Source organism: Leuciscus leuciscus (genome assembly GCF_965113295.1).
Source record: "Leuciscus leuciscus genome assembly, chromosome: 5".
Taxonomy (NCBI): domain Eukaryota; kingdom Metazoa; phylum Chordata; class Actinopteri; order Cypriniformes; family Leuciscidae; genus Leuciscus; species Leuciscus leuciscus.
The window spans coordinates 48,509,953-48,526,474 of record NC_138729.1 but is presented as its reverse complement, the minus strand read 5'-3'; the positions used below and the strand labels follow the sequence as shown (position 1 = coordinate 48,526,474).

Sequence of the window (16,522 nt, the reverse complement as noted above, 5' to 3'; positions counted from 1 at the left end):
TAACCAATTTTTCATAACGGAGAACTATACTAATGCATGAGAACCATACTAATGTTGAGCCCATAAAAATACGGACGAACCTGGCTGAAGATAAACTCAAATCACACAGAACACTTCGGTAAGTGAGTTTAAAATGAAACAATTTATTAAGGAACTTTAATATCAGAAAAATAAAAATCTTAATTCTTTTTTACAGCAAATATATAATATCAGTGCTTTGGCCACAGGACAGTAAGGCCATATCATAAAATATATATATTTTTAATTTGAATACAACTTATATGCCATCATGTCCCTGCATATGTGTATATACATAATAAAAGAACAATAAAATTATCAAATACAGAAACATTGTTGCAGTGTGATGGTAAAAATCCCTTAGATAAACAAAATTCCCAGTTATGTTTAACATAGGACTTTTACTTTGTTCATAATGTGGTAGTATGCAGACCTAATGCAGCGTTTATATATATATTATATATATATATATATATATATATATATATATATTGGATCCTTGGCTTTTTTGTTGCGATTTAAGAATCGTTAGATAATAAATCATGCAGGTGTGCTCTTTCCTGCTCTATAGTACCTAACGTCAACACTCTACAAGCTAATACTTACGGCAACCAGCAGCCGACTGCTTGCCAAATAGTCTTATATTTAATCTTAATATATATATGTATTTGAATATGAAATATAGACTACAGAAATACTACAAAATTGTATTATATTAAAAAAAAAACTTGTCAAAGTGAATCTTGAGAGGTTATGGATGCCTTGGTTTCTCTGAGTTTAGTGGTGATTGTGAAATAATGACGTCATTAGCCGTGTCAGCCTGCACTTTTTGAGAAGGGATTGTTTCTAGCACGTTCTCGTCGACAGAATCGCTCCTCTCAGGTCCTAAACGCCCCCGTTCCTCTCGGTACGACTCCCTGTGCTGGCCCGGCACGACCCGTTCAGTTAAGGCAATGAGAGGAGTCGTTACGGACACATGCCATAACGTAAAGGGCCTCATTCGTGAAACAATCGACCATATTTATACGTGCTTTCATCTAGAGATGCGAATTGAAGTGGAATATGAATAAAGTCGTTTCCATCGTATGTGTTCAAGAGTTAATCTTGTGAAACTGCCGCAGAGTATCAATAAACTGATAAAAGAGTTGCTGCAACCAGGGAAGCCTATGACTCTTTTCTTTCCCCCAATATAATGAATCGCTTTGTGCATCAGAGCATGCAGACGAAACGCTGTAACAAACGCTTTCATGTTATCTTGTGCTCGGATGTTTGGGAATGTAATCATGTGAGCCAAATCATTGTGATGACGGACTTTGGCTCAGGTATTTCAGAATGATTAAAAAACAAGATGGTGTGCAATGAGATTGATCCACTGGTTTAGTTCAGTTATCCAATCACATTATCTGTCGAGTCATGCGTTTCGCAATCACGATTATATTTAGTTCATTTGTTTTCATCAGTTTATTATGCGCATGTTTTCTTACCAAATAAAAAAATTATACGTCTCAATTGAGCACAAGTTTTTATGCGAATCTTGGCGTTTTCCATCTGGCATATTTTATGCGATATCCCAAAATTCACATTAAAAATAGGTGGATGGAAACACAGCTACTGAATGAATTGAATGCGAAATTGGGGTTTTATTCATGTTACCCAAGCGGAAACCATGTTTAAATTGATCTAAAATGTGACGTTCAGTTCAATGCAAAATGAGCGTTTTACACGCGAATGAATTTAGCTCGTGTTTAATGACGATGTGCAACGCTCTTAAATGTTTATGGAGTGCAGGCTTCAGGGTCGTGGAGGTCAGGACGGCTCTTGTATGATCGCATGCTTCTTTACTCTAGTGTTGCAAAACAGAAACTCAAGGCCACGGATGCTTTTCCAGCAACAGCGCCAACGTGCACCGCTACCCTCATGGAATCAGGCACATGAAAATGTAAAAACAGAGTCGATACCTTGAAAACAAAGTAACAAACCAACAAAATAAAACACGATTTAGCGCTGCTAAACCCCAGCACTGCTTGCCTTAAGAACGTCGTAGCAGCTAAATGTAAATGGGGAAATCTTTGAGATGAATTGATTGAAAACCTGCATTTCCCAGTTATTTAAACATAATAAAGAAGGAAGAAGTATTTATCAATGTAAAAAATAAACCAGTTTACTCTGTGATCCCAAATCTTACTCTTGCTCTCTACACGCTTTGCAGGATGGAGTTGGAGCACTCCAAACAGACGAGGTTTTGCCCTCCCAGGACAAGCGCCGCCGCATTGTCTCCGCAACGTACGCACGCGGGAACCTGGCTGTGTTTGGGGAAGGTGCGCATGTCCGGCGGAGAGCTGGAGCCCGTGCTGTCGCCGCCAGACGGGGAAAACGCCGTACCAAAGGCCGGGAGACTCTGGGAATTCTCCTGCACCAGCCGAACCAGCGGATGATGATGATGATGATCCAGGGCCTCCGGAAGAGGCGGAGACAGACGAGCGAGTAGGGATGGAGAGAGCCTCGGCGTGTTCGGCAAGCTCGCGCCTCCCCGATCAAAGGTGCTCCACAGTGGATTGGTGGACGGGGCCGTCATCGTTAGCCCGTCGTATCCAGGCGAATCTTCAGATCCCAAGGGAAGCTGGGAATCGCCAAACCAGAACGTACCGCCGGTGCTGCCGGGACTGAGATCCGCCACTCCGCTGCCTTTGCCGCTGTAGTACGACTCGCTTGAGTTGCTTCCAAGCGAACTGGAGCTGTCGTTTCGGTATCCCGCGGCGTTGCTGTGGAAGCTGCCGTTGTTGAAGTTTGAGACGCCGCCGGAGAAGAGCCAGGCTCTGTTGCTTCCCGACTCGAAGCCTACGTCGGTGCCGTTGTAGTGGAAGTCGTCGTCGTCTGCGCTGGTGTCCACGTTTCCCGCGGTACGCAGAGCAATATGGGCTTCGATTTCCTCGCGCGCTCGATCCACGTTCTCAGGCATGCCGGTCACCTCAAACACTGGTTCTTTGTCACGGCTTGGTGTGACGATGTAGGTGTGGGTTTGCTGCTGGATCCTCTTGATAGTCGCTCCTTTCGGTCCCACCACGAGCCCTACCATTCGATACGGCACCCGTACCTGGATGGTCGTCTGTCCCGGGTGGCAAGGGACGCTGTTGTGTCCAACGTTTGGCGCCAGTTTGTTCCGAGACGCCCGGATGAGGGAAAAATGCTCGGCCGCTGACATAATCTCGCGCTTCGCCGTCATGACGTCCTCCTTTCGTCCGGTCACCACGAACATTGGTTCTTCTCCTCTAACGGGTGTTTTGATGTAAGTGTTGGTCTTTGCTCTCAGAGCTTTAATCTTGCAACCTGAAGAGAGCAGAAATACAGACAAGTCAGCACATTGCTAGCTTAAGAAGACAATCAATCAATCACTGACTGATAGACAAGTGATCTCCTCTCAGGCATAATTAGAGCAGTCCTTGATGTTGATTGGTCAATACTAATATAGATGGTGTTGGGTAACACTTTATTTTACAGTGTCCTTGTTACATATGTTTCATGTACTTACAATAGTATTAACAGTTAATTATGCATAATTACATGCAACTAACCCTCAACCAAACCCTAACTCTGTAGTAAGTAACATCTCTATAGTAAGTACATGCACTTAATTAATATTACTCAGTACTTAAATATATAATTACAATGTAACAATGACACTGTAAAATAAAGTGTAACCTGGTGTTGTCAGTGCGCTAGTTCACTTGTATTACACAACTTGTTTTCATACAGTGCAGTGACTAAACATCACGTCATCACAGATAAGTGGGGCAGCTGTAATCCATAGTAACAGACAGTTCAATGAGGTCAGTTACAGCATATATTATTAAAACCATTTTCAGCAACATTTCATTAGAAATGCACTGATATTGAACATTTGGCCCATACAATTCACAATTTTTTATGACTAAACTAAACTTATTTTTCTTAAAAAAAAAAAAAAAAAAAAAAAGTACAATTTCTATCATTTTACATAGTTCATATATATATATATATATATATATATATATATATATATATATATATATAAAAAATACTGGTGGTCAAACGTTTGGAATAATTAAGATTTTTTTTAATGTTTTTGTCTCTTCTGCTAATTTGAATTGAATTTATTTGATGAAAAATAAAGTAAAAACAGTAGTTTTATAATAATTATTACATTTTAAAATAAGTTTTATATTTTAATTTATTCCTGTATATAAACGTGTTTATAGTTTGTATATGGGCTGTCGGTTTAAAACGTGTTAGTTTAATTAATTTAGGTATGGGGAAATATAACATGTCAAAACTATTAACAGGTTTAATGGACCCAACCCCGCCCCAGACCTACGTAGTTCATCTTACATTTCGTACAGTTCATGCTGGTGATGAACATGAAGCAGGGCAACAACTCATGCGTGATGAAGCCTATTGACTGCAGTTAGAAAGACCCTAAAATTCAAGATATCAAGGCAAAAATGCCCCTTTATGAGTTTTTGTCTCATATTTACATAATGATACAGTTATGCAATATCACACGAGTGAACCAATGATTCAATGGCCATTCATTAAGAGAAAGCCATTTTGTCTATTTGAGATTTTCCCATTTAACCCAATAATGACTTTAAATTATATTTTGGGGGTAATTTCACAGCCAAATTTGATGTGCGATTAATTAGCGATTAATGAATCGTCACACTGTGCAATTAATTTGATTGAAAAGTGTAATCGCTTCACAGCCCTAATATATATATATTTCTCTCCAAGGTGAGGTCTATGAAAATATCAGCCGGGCGAGTTCAAACCTGAATCACTAATCCCAACAGGCCCAGCACAGAAAGAAACCATTAATGTTAAGCCCTGCTCCGGCTGAAATGTGAGACAAAATGAGTCACAATATTAGAATATTAAACATGACACAAGCAAACAAACCCACCCTGTCGGCCAACTATTTCCGCCACATGCTCAGATGTGGGCACCATCACACACTCTGTTGTGTTCACGCTCTTCCTCCTGGTGTTTAGTGCACACCTCTCGCCCTCCTGCATCATCATCATGGCCATCATCATCCTCCCCTGAACCTGGTGGAAGCCTTGGGACTCGCCCAGCCCATCCTGAAAGAGCCCACCCGTCCCCGGTGCCTCCATGCCTGTGAGGGCCAGGGCCCTCAGCTGGTCCAGATCAGCATCATGTCTGATAATATTGTTGTTGGTGCTGTTTTCCTCCTCTGATCTAGTTTGGGACAGGGGCTGGAGGTCCAACACCGCACCCAGGACACCCAGATGAGGAGTATCACGTGGTCCTGAAGGACTCTCATCATCCCGGAGGCTCAACCCGCTCAGGTTCGGTACCAGTACCGGGAGGTCCGGTTCAGTATCGTCTGACTCCAAGAGTTGAGCTGCGTTACTGGGCATGCTCGACCAACAACGTGTCCTGCTTTCACTGCGGGACACACATAAACAAACTTAGTGTCACGGCAAAGCTCTTCTGTTACTGTATTCAAGTGTACAGAAATACAGAAAATGCAATTCATAAAGTGCGTTAAGTGTCTTTAAACTTACGGTTGGTATTTACAGCAGCGGCAGATGTGGTTCCGTGACCCTGTTCTACTGGATCTCTTTGTTTACGGTTCTTCGGGGATTCTCGCGCATGTTTGTGAACAGCTGATCCTCGCGCACAGCGCCACACGCCGGCGCGGATCAAGGTTTTAACCATAGATAAGGCGGAGTCTCTTCCATAGACAGTATATAAACGGTCTCTTCCGGCATCACTGGCGGCCATCTTGGCACAGGGAAGCTTTCTGGCGAGCTCTGTGGTATCTGAAGTAAGGTGAGTGATCAGCACGAACACAAATCCTCTTATCTCGCTGAAATCTTGACGGATTTACAAACGGGTTGGTTTCTTACAAACGTTATTAACGTGGCTATAATTCTGAATGCTGGAACATGTTGAAATTGCAGATTTTCTTTTCGAAAAACGACTTAATCGTGCAGCGTAGTTGTGCATCACGGCTACAAGTTATCAAGGCAGAGATCACAATCGAGCTGTTCGATTATAAAGGTTTTACTGACACCAATAACGATTTTATGACAACTAATATTTTGTCTAAATTACAATATTTGTGGATGTGGTTGTAGTTAGTTGCTGGCTAATAACAATAAGCTTTGAGTGAGACCTATAGCAGCTAACGTTACAGTTTCTGCTACCCAGCCATTTTACATCAGTGGGAGAAGCAGAATTTTTCTTTCTTTTCAATATAACTTAAGTTGCACATGATTTTCAATCAGGTTGGTTTGTTAAAAACATCTTGCTTTATGTTACAGGAAAGTGCTGGCTTTATAAGAGGAGATGCCAGACTTTTGTGCAGCCTACGGATGCTCCAATGAACGTAGTCTCAAAACGAAAGCCCGTGGGATCACCTTTCACCTGTAAGATATGACAATATTATGATTTATATTTGGGATAATCGTTAGTTATTTAGTGGGTGTATGTACAATACAGGTCCTGTTACACAGGAACAGCGGGGCTTTGACATAATAGTATTGTTGTTGACCCAAAGCTTTTTAAAGTTTGTTAACACAATCGCTGAATGTTTCTTTTGCACACCTTTTTATAACTTGTTTAGTGTGGTTGTCTTATTCTAAAGTACATACATGCACACATAGACTACATACAATTACCCTAAACATATGATAATTTAGGTGTGTATTTTTGTCCTTACCCTTAATGTTGAAAGAAGGAAAAAAGGGTTGGAAATGTTGACAATAATTTATATATCTGGGTACATTTCTCACGTTTTTAAGGTTTCCCAAAGCCGAAAAGATAAGGAGGCAGTGGGAACTTGCCCTGAGAAGGGAAGGATTTGTTGCCTCTGACAGGACACTGCTTTGCAGTGAGCACTTCAGGCATGAGGACTTTGACAGAACGGGGCAGACTGTCCGGCTTAAAGATGGCGTTGTGCCAAGCATTTTCAACTTTCCAGCTCATCTTCAAAGGGTATGTGTATCATTGACCAACAATAATTCAAGGTGTATAAGATTGATATATCAATATGTGATTAAATGTCACTTTAGTTTTTTTTTCTGCGAGTTGTATAATGTGTAGTTTATTACAACACATTTTAGACACTCAAAACTTCTTTACTTTATTTCAGCTGCTAGCAACAAGAAGCGCAACCACCACTAGAAGAGCGGAAGACGACCTGCCATTGGACTTGTCTCAGCGTGCACCTCAACCTGATGTTGTGAGTGTTTTTGCATGTGGAATGTCAAACAAATGAGACCATCATATGGCTTGTTACAAACAAATGAGAGCATCATGTGGCTTGTTCTATTAAATCCTTTATCTTGGTGGTACCCAGAAAGATATATGGTGTTAGTAGTCTAAGAGCCCAATATTATTTGAGGTGGTACTCTGTGTAAAAAGTTTGAGAACTACTGGCAATCTCACTTGCTCCGTCGCTTATACACATAAATGAATAAACGTGTGAACACTGAAACTTAAACCAGGGGTAGGCAACCTTTACAATCAAAAGAGCCATTTTTGTCCAGAGCCACAAAACATATTTTTGCCTTATAAGTGGACAAGCCTATACAATTTCTTAAGTGTTTTCTGTTGGAGAATTGGAGAGCCTAAACATGTATTTAGGCTCACAGAATCTAAAAGTGAAGATTGAATTGTTAAAGTAACTTATTAATTTCCATATATAATTTATATATTTGTATATTTTGGCAAAACAACAGGGAGCCACTGGAGAGAGGAGTTTGAGCCACAAGCGGCAGGCCACTGATCACTTGTATTCATTGCCTGCTTGCCCTAAGGCTATAAAGGCCAAACTTGAAGAAGCCTCAGCGAGAGTGAGGAAACTGCAGCGGGAGAAGAGTAATGCCTTGAGGAGAGAAAGGAGGGCCAAGATGAACATGCGGGCAGGGCAGCAGAGTGGGTCATTCGGCAGGCATCAGGAAGTACCAGACGATCACTGCCAATCAAACTGCTTGAGGTTGTTTACATTGTCCGAAAAAGGATCGGTTCAGAGGATGTGTTTGTGTTAGGGGAGCACATCGGCGAGACGCAGACGCATGTTTTTTAAGTTAAGGCTGCGCCACATCGCCAGAATTACAAACCTCAGCTTACAGAGCAACAACATGTGACAGAAACTTAATAAAACTGTCCTTTTCAAAGGGCATTAGCCCAAGGTATGTTTTTTTTAGCCCAAGGTATGTTTTTGTTTACTTCAAGAGTAGTGTAGTTCTCTCTACAGCATTTCTTTTTTGTATATTTGTAAAGGGGAGTCATGTACCTGTTTATTTTTTTTGTGCAAATAAATGACACTTGTATAATAGTTTACAAATAGAGACTTTTGTGTAATTATTCCATATTTTGTGTATTCATTCTATATTCTATATCAGAACCCCTGACATGCAATCCAAATAGCCTACAAGTAGCATCAGAGTGTTACCTTTCATTTGATTTCATTTCATTATGATTCTACACATAGAGGTTGCCACACAGTAAGCCTTTTATTGTCAGTATGCATTTTGGGTAACCAAAAGTCCTATATGGGGAGTTTCCATAGGGCATTTTAAAATACGCATGACCATACCTTGGCAAATAATGGTCTAAAGTACTCCTTTTCATTCTATATTGATCTGCTTTTGCACACAGCTTCACAAGACCTGGTGCTAGGGCTCAGTTGTGTTTCTTAAGTCATATCAAGTGACCTAGAGGGCTGAAATATGGTCAGTTCAGAGATGTTTGTTATCCGGCAGAAAGAAAAAACATGTAATAATTCAAATTATTTTATTATAATAGTAATATTCATATTACAAAAGTGTGTATGTGTATATATATTTATATATATATATATATATAAGTCAGTCATGTTGCCATTCTGTACACTTAGTTTTAGTAGCCTATATATTGATTTAACATAATTACTTTGTGTGTGTAATATTCATTGCACCTATCTGGTTCTGTTCAAGGATATTTTCATATGGAAGTCCATTGTTATAATTATTCATATGTATGCAGTGTCATAACTACATCTCTGACGTTTATAAAAAACCAAACCGTTTGAAAATCGGTAGAAAATTGAGCAAGTTATGGTTATTTAAAAGTACATGCACAATGTTATGAGTGAGCGAGCTCCCTGTGGCAAGATGGCCGCCGTGTGCGGACGTCGACCTCCATTGGCCAGCAGCGCGGAAGAGACATCTAGCTATGGTTTTAAAGGGATAGGCTACTCCACTTTAAAATGAAAATTCTGTCATCATATACTCACCCTCATGTTGTTTCAAACCTGTATGAATTTCTTTCTTCTGCTGAACAGAAAGGAAGATATTTAGAAGAATGTCAGCAACCAGACAGTTTCTGGTCCCAGTGACTTCCATAGTAGGAAAAAAATATATACTATGGAAGTCAATGGTACCTAAAACTGTCTGGTTACTGACGTTCTTCTAAATATCTTCCTTTCTGTTCAGCAGAAGAAAGAAATTCATACAGGTTTGAAACAACATGAGGGTGAGTATATGATGACAGAATTTTCATTTTAAAGTGGAGTATCCCTTTAACAGCCGAAACGTTTAATTAAAAAAAAGTCTCTTATGCTCATCATGCCTGCATTTAATTGATCAAAAAACAGTAATATTGTGAAATATTATTACCATTTAAAATATTAGAATGATTTTTGAAGGATCATGTGACACTGAAGACTGGAGTATAGAGAGAGAGAGAGAGAGAGAGAGAGAGAGAGAGAGAGAGAGAGACTGTGACTGTGTTTCAGTGCTCAGACGACGGATTAACTCCTGAACATTAGGTAGGTAACATACCTTTTTTTAATCCAGAATGTTTCAGTTGATCAGGTTTCTAACAGACATGCTCAAATCACACAGAAGTCAGTGCATAAACACAAGCGCATAAACTCTATAGATTCCACAATCAATGTGTAAATGTAGAAATATGAAACATGACAAAAGTCTGTCATATAAACTACATTCATTTTACTTTATGTTGGTAAAGGGAGTTACCATCTCAGCAATGTGATACAAAAACAACAGCTAATAAAAAATCACGTTAAGCAATATAGCATCTGTCATCAACAGTGTTTTTGTCAATGGAAGAGGAACATTTTTTATTTACATAACGCATCAATTCCCGTTTATTTGTTCTCAGCAAAGCAGTTCTGCAGAAAATGGTTCAAGTGTGTGTAGGTAGGTAACATAACAGGTTAAACTGGCAGGCAGTCACTGACGTCTCCATTTCCTAATTAATATTCATGAACTTCAAAGTATTTGTAATTGGCGTCCAGGCAACGCGCCGACGCGCTCCAGTGACTGAAAGACGCTTCACTGCTCTCACAGTGTGTTACATTAGTTAATTAAACACATTTCATGTACAATATAAATAATTAATCAACATGTATGATCGAGCTCCCAGGGTCACACATTTGACATTAAGCAGCACCACGTCTGAAATTGGACCAGGATCTTATAATATCAGCAGGTCTCTGAGCGACAAAAACAGTAAGTTTCATTTTGACGTGAAATAAAGTTATTTTTTTTAAAACCTATAAGACCATTGGCCTGCTTAGACTAGTCTTAAAAGTTATTCATCTAAATTTTGGTCATAACTTCTTAAAATCAGTTACATAAAAAGGTATTTTTATCTATCCCTTTGAGACACAGTCTTAAACATTGCATACACAAAGTGTATGCAAGTGGCCCCAAAATTGACCATGGTTTTACTACACATAAATAAATAAAAACATGGTTACCACAAATTAACCATGGTTTTGCTAAACTAACCCGCAGTTTAACCATGGTATTTGTAGTAAAACTGTGTTTATACAAATGGTCATAAAAAAATTTATAAAAAAAAAACATGGTTACTACACTTTTACTATAATAAAACCATGGTTAATTTTCATAAGGCAGTTCAAAACCTTACCAAGAACTATAGATATTACATAAAAGGTTATTCATTGGTTCTTTGCAGACCCGTTTTCTCTGTATAGTTTTCTTGGGTTGCTATAGTATTTGATGTTAAATTACAGGTTCTTCAGACCTCCATATTGTTTAATGTAAAGTGCCAGAATATAGCTGAGTTTTCTAAAGAGATAGACTAGAGAATAAATAAAAGGTTCTGGCATTAGGTTGTGCAACCCCTTTTAGTTATTTTTTAAACTTTTTAAAAAAATAGTTTAGGCACCTGTGATCAATCTATTGGATTTGTATAGTGTATTAATACCAATATAATAATAATTGTCAATATTATTTGTAAGAGTAATTGTTGATATATTTCTACAGATTCGTATGCCCCCTTCCTCTCGCTGTCCATTAGAGAGACTGGGTTCCTGGGGACGGGCAGTGGTCTCCTCTCTCCTGGACCAGGACAGTATAACTGTGGCATTACCAGGGTATGTTATGGTTTTAATATCACTGTGCAATCAGTTAACATGTCAGTGACAAGTGCAAAATAACTGGAATATTGCAGAATCATGTTTTGGGAGGAAACAGTCTTCAGAATCGTTCCAAGCGGTTTGATGACGTGGTGTCAGATGTGCCGGGGCCGGGAGCGTACAATGTTACGAACAATGTGTCCCCTTCAGAGAACAGAACAACCAATCCAGACAAGAGTCTGAAGGTGAGACGTTAGTTTGGATTATCACATGGACTATAATTTATTTTTATTGTTATGAGTTATGAAGATCATATCAAGTGTTGTTGTTATTATGGGAAGACAAATTTACTTAGATTTCATACAAAGGTGAATCTCACACAAGAAATGTCCAGGTCATATTTCAACCAAAAATCAGAAGAAAAATAACTAATAATATTTTGCATAAAGATAATAAAGTCTGTTTGTAGGATCATTGCATGCTTTTGAATTGTGTCATTTTCACACCACTTATGCACATTTACCAAAATATAGACAGTTAGTTAATAAAAATAAATAAACATAAGATGAGATGGTGTGTGTGTGTGTGTGTGTGTGTGTGTGTGTGTGTGTGTGTGTGTGTGTGTGTGTGTGTGTGTGTTAAAAATATATCAAAAAATTTAATTTGGTGAATTACACAGGTGAATTTACAAAGAAATGTGTAGGCCATATTTCAACCAAAAATCTAAGGAAAAATAACAAATAATATTTTGCATAAAGATAATGAAGCCTGTTTGTAGGATCATTGCATCTTTTAAAGCTCCCATATTGTACACCTTTCTGAAGTTTTATTTTAGGTTTTGATGTCCTTAAAAATATATATTTGCGGAATAAGTACCAAAAACCATCTTAATATATTTTTTACAGCCCCTTTCTCAGGAGCTCTGCTAAGAACAGGTCGATTTTGGCCTGTCTACTTAATATTCATGAGCCTCTCTTCTGATTGGCCTGTTGTTTTCTGAGTGACGCACCATTGGTGGGGGTGGTGACTGAAGACGGTGACTGAGTAGTTCTGACATCACATTTTTACAGAAGTCACAACGGCTTGTGAAAAGGCACAGCTACTTTATGCAGGCTGTGTGCATTTGTCTGTGGATCGACTGTTTTGAAGCTTATATGGTAGTTTCACGGCACCTAGACCTCTGTTATCATGAAAATAGCCAGGAAATTTCAGTTTTGACAACATGGGACCTTTAAATTGTGTAATTTTCACACCAATTACGCACATTTATCTACAATATTTAGACAAAGTGTTCAATAAAACCACACGATTTAGTTAAAGATCAAATTAGATTTTATGAGCAATTAGGTAACACTTTATTTTAAGGTGACGTACACGTTACTTCATGTACTTACTATAGTAATAACAGTAACTAAACCTAAACCAAACCCTGATCCTAACTATATAGTAAGTACATGTAGTTAATTAATATTACTCAGTACTTATATGAGTAATTACAATGTAACTACGTCACCTTAAAATAAAGTGTAACCAGCGATTAATGTAGATATCCAGGTAAATCCAAACGGTTCTCATACTTTCCCCCTGCAGTTGTAATGGATATCAATCTATTAAAGGGCAACTGTCGCCAAAATGCAACCTAGGCTATTTTTGTTAATCTACCCGAGGCAAACTTTCATGTAAAAGCATAATTAGGATGGAAACGCCATTTTTAAGATTTACCGTATTTTCGTTTTCGATCAAAATGCCTTTTGAATGGGAGTGTATGGGGCACGACTATGATAGCATCAAAATCACTATTTTTAAAACACTAAGAAGGCTCGACACAACATGAAACTGTGCTGGAAGTATCACCAGGGGCTCTACACATGAACTCCAGCATTGACAACAGTGTTTGTGTACACAGAGTTTACTAAAAAGAAAGGTTTTGTACGACTCACTTTATCAGTTAGTGTTTCCGGTGGCTGGAATTTTGTCAGTCAAAAGTAGTCGATCTCCGAATGCAACGTAACATGAGGAGAGTAAAGATGCAAAGCTCCTAAAGCTTGTTTCCATATAAATTTTTAAAAAGTTACCATGGTTTTCATTGAAATTACAAGTTCATGACATTTCCTCATATGGAGTCAGTTCATTACGTTGCATTCGGAGATCGACTACTTTTGACTGACAAAACTCCAGCCACCGGAAACACTAACTGATAAAGTGAGTCGTACAAAACCTTTCTTTTTAGTAAACTCTGTGTACACAAACAATGTAGTCAATGCTGGAGTTCATGTGTAGAGCCCCTGGTGACACTTCCAGCAAAGTTTCATGTTGTGTCGACTCGAGTCTTCTTAGTGTTTTAAAAATAGTGATTTTGATGCTATCATAGTCGTGCCCCAAGCACTCCCATTCAAAAGGCAATTTGACCGAAAACGAAAATACGGTAAATCTTAAAAGTGCCGTTTCCATTTTAATTATGCTTTTAAACGAAAGTTTGCCTCGGGTAGATTAACAAAAATAGCCTAGGTTCAATTTTGGCGAGAGTTACCCTTTAATGCTGATTTGCATTTTTGAGTAAATGTCTTTACGATGCCTGCAGACCGTCCATAAAGTGATGAAGATGCTGCTGAATCCTGATGTTCCATCCATCCCGTCTCCCGCTCAGGCGTTTGGATATGAAGAGGATGCTCAAGGTGTCCTACACAGACACAAACCCCCCACCAGAGACCAGACCCTCGGCCCGGCCTTCTACAAGCCCTTACCGGTCAGACAGATTCCCAGCACTATGTGTAAATGGATGTGCACTCAGTCATGAAAAAGATACAGGTCTAATGGAGCGGATTGAGTGTGTGTGTGTGAGGTCAGATGTGTCCATTAACAGGAGACCGTCTAATACCCCTCCGCTCTGCATCATTAGTGCTGAGGCTGTTTCCATTACTAATGATCGCTGCATTATTTTAAAAAGTCACAAAGTGCAGCACTCATCCATTTTACTGTCAGGACCGAAAACCCTGGGTAATTATTCTTTACGTTATATTTCAATATTCACTTACAATAATGCAGCAGATGCTGGACTCAGCTTTAATCAAATCATCTTTCATTGGCCATTGAGCTGCCAACTTCCTCTAGAGGGGGAAGAACCCTGTATCAAAGCACAGGGCCATCCGTCATGGTGCATCTCGGTTTCTCTCGCTCGGCTCAGGGGTTGCTAGTTGATTACACATTTTCCACCCATTTTTAGCTGTTTTTGTAGATTAAAATTGTCATTTTCTACACATTTTATGTTGTTTCGTTTTGTTTCAAGACCATAGTGTACGTGACAGTGAGTTTCATCAACCATTTCTATCAAGGTTTTATTATCAGTGCATATCAGTGATACTGAAAATTTGGTTGATCGTGATATATATTATGATTTATTATGACTAATAGCCAATGTTATGGCTGATTTACATTATATTTATGTATATATACATTTATCCCATGGTCTGTCTGAATACTCGATTCTGATTGGCTGGAAGGTGTGCAATAAAACAGTTTAATGCACAAGTAGTTCCAAGACAGTTTTATCACCGTTCTTTATTAATGCGCTGTTTTCATTGAAGCACACACACACATACTTCACTCGCACACAGAGAGCTGAGATCGCGGTGCACACACACATACGTCACTCGCACACAGAGAGCTGAGATCGCGGTGCACACACACATACGTCACTCGCACACAGAGAGCTGAGATCGCGGTGCACACACACATACGTCACTCGCACACAGAGAGCTGAGATCGCGGTGCACACACACATACGTCACTCGCACACAGAGAGCTGAGATCGCGGTGCGCACACACACATACGTCACTCGCACACAGAGAGCTGAGATCGCGGTGCACACACACATACGTCACTCGCACACAGAGAGCTGAGATCGCGGTGCACACACACACATATGTCACTCGCACACAGAGAGCTGAGATCACGGTGCACACACACATACGTCACTCGCACACAGAGAGCTGAGATCGCGGTGCGCACACACATACGTCACTCGCACACAGAGAGCTGAGATCGCGGTGCACACACACACATACGTCACTCGCACACAGAGAGCTGAGATCGCGGTGCACACACACATACGTCACTCGCACACAGAGAGCTGAGATCGCGGTGCACACACACATACGTCACTCGCACACAGAGAGCTGAGATCGCGGTGCGCACACACACATACGTCACTCGCACACAGAGAGCTGAGATCGCTGTGCACACACACACATACGTCACTCGCACACAGAGAGCTGAGATCACGGTGCGCACACACATACGTCACTCGCACACAGAGAGCTGAGATCGCGGTGCACACACACATACGTCACTCGCACACAGAGAGCTGAGATCGCGGTGCACACACACATACGTCACTCGCACACAGAGAGCTGAGATCGCGGTGCACACACACATACGTCACTCGCACACAGAGAGCTGAGATCGCGGTGCACACACACACGTCACTCGCACACAGAGAGCTGAGATCACGGTGCACACACACATACGTCACTCGCACACAGAGAGCTGAGATCGCGGTGCGCACACACATACGTCACTCGCACACAGAGAGCTGAGATCACGGTGCACACACACACACGTCACTCGCACACAGAGAGCTGAGATCGCGGTGCGCACACACATACGTCACTCGCACACAGAGAGCTGAGATCGCGGTGCGCACACACACACGTCACTCGCACACAGAGAGCTGAGATCACGGTGCACACACACATACGTCACTCGCACACAGAGAGCTGAGATCGCGGTGCGCACACACACATACGTCACTCGCACACAGAGAGCTGAGATCGCGGTGCACACACACACATACGTCACTCGCACACAGAGAGCTGAGATCGCGGTGCACACACACATACGTCACTCGCACACAGAGAGCTGAGATCGCGGTGCACACACACACACATACGTCACTCGCACACAGAGAGCTGAGATCGCTGTGCGCACACACACACATGTCACTCGCACACAGAGAGCTGAGATCGCGGTGCACACACACACACATACGTCACTCGCACACAGAGAGCTGAGATCGCTGTGCGCACACACACATACGTCACTCGCACACA

General features: G+C 40.5%; 3 protein-coding genes across 4 annotated transcripts in view; 2 read left to right on the top strand and 1 right to left on the bottom strand.

Moving 5' to 3' along the window:
* Positions 1–123: 123 nt before the first annotated feature.
* Positions 124–5,706, bottom strand: mex3c (mex-3 RNA binding family member C). The gene is made up of 3 exons (XM_082171124.1): positions 5,580–5,706; positions 4,955–5,460; positions 124–3,345 (listed from the first exon to the last, which is right to left on the bottom strand). Exons 2-3 carry the CDS (start codon positions 5,430–5,432, stop codon positions 2,213–2,215), a joined length of 1,611 nt encoding a protein of 536 aa, XP_082027250.1. The 5' UTR covers positions 5,433–5,460; positions 5,580–5,706; the 3' UTR covers positions 124–2,212.
* An 18-nt stretch (positions 5,707–5,724) lies between these two features.
* On the top strand, positions 5,725–8,368 carry LOC309499737 (THAP domain-containing protein 6-like). Of its 2 annotated transcripts, none has more exons than XM_082171176.1 (5): positions 5,725–5,847; positions 6,342–6,446; positions 6,822–7,014; positions 7,172–7,261; positions 7,761–8,368. In XM_082171176.1, exons 2-5 carry the CDS (start codon positions 6,367–6,369, stop codon positions 8,067–8,069), a joined length of 672 nt encoding a protein of 223 aa, XP_082027302.1. In that variant the 5' UTR covers positions 5,725–5,847; positions 6,342–6,366; the 3' UTR covers positions 8,070–8,368. The 2 variants fall into 2 exon arrangements, with proteins under 2 accessions (XP_082027302.1, XP_082027303.1); XM_082171177.1 differs by having other exon boundaries at positions 5,821–5,911.
* A 1,741-nt stretch (positions 8,369–10,109) lies between these two features.
* The window catches only part of stpg2 (sperm-tail PG-rich repeat containing 2), a 28,013-nt gene continuing 21,600 nt past the window's right edge, over positions 10,110–16,522 (top strand). Inside the window, exons 1-4 of the mRNA XM_082171115.1 lie at positions 10,110–10,538; positions 11,322–11,431; positions 11,509–11,658; positions 13,995–14,159. Of these exons, the coding sequence (XP_082027241.1) occupies positions 10,433–10,538; positions 11,322–11,431; positions 11,509–11,658; positions 13,995–14,159 (531 nt within the window). The 5' untranslated portion in view covers positions 10,110–10,432. The remainder of the gene's footprint in view (positions 10,539–11,321; positions 11,432–11,508; positions 11,659–13,994; positions 14,160–16,522) is intronic.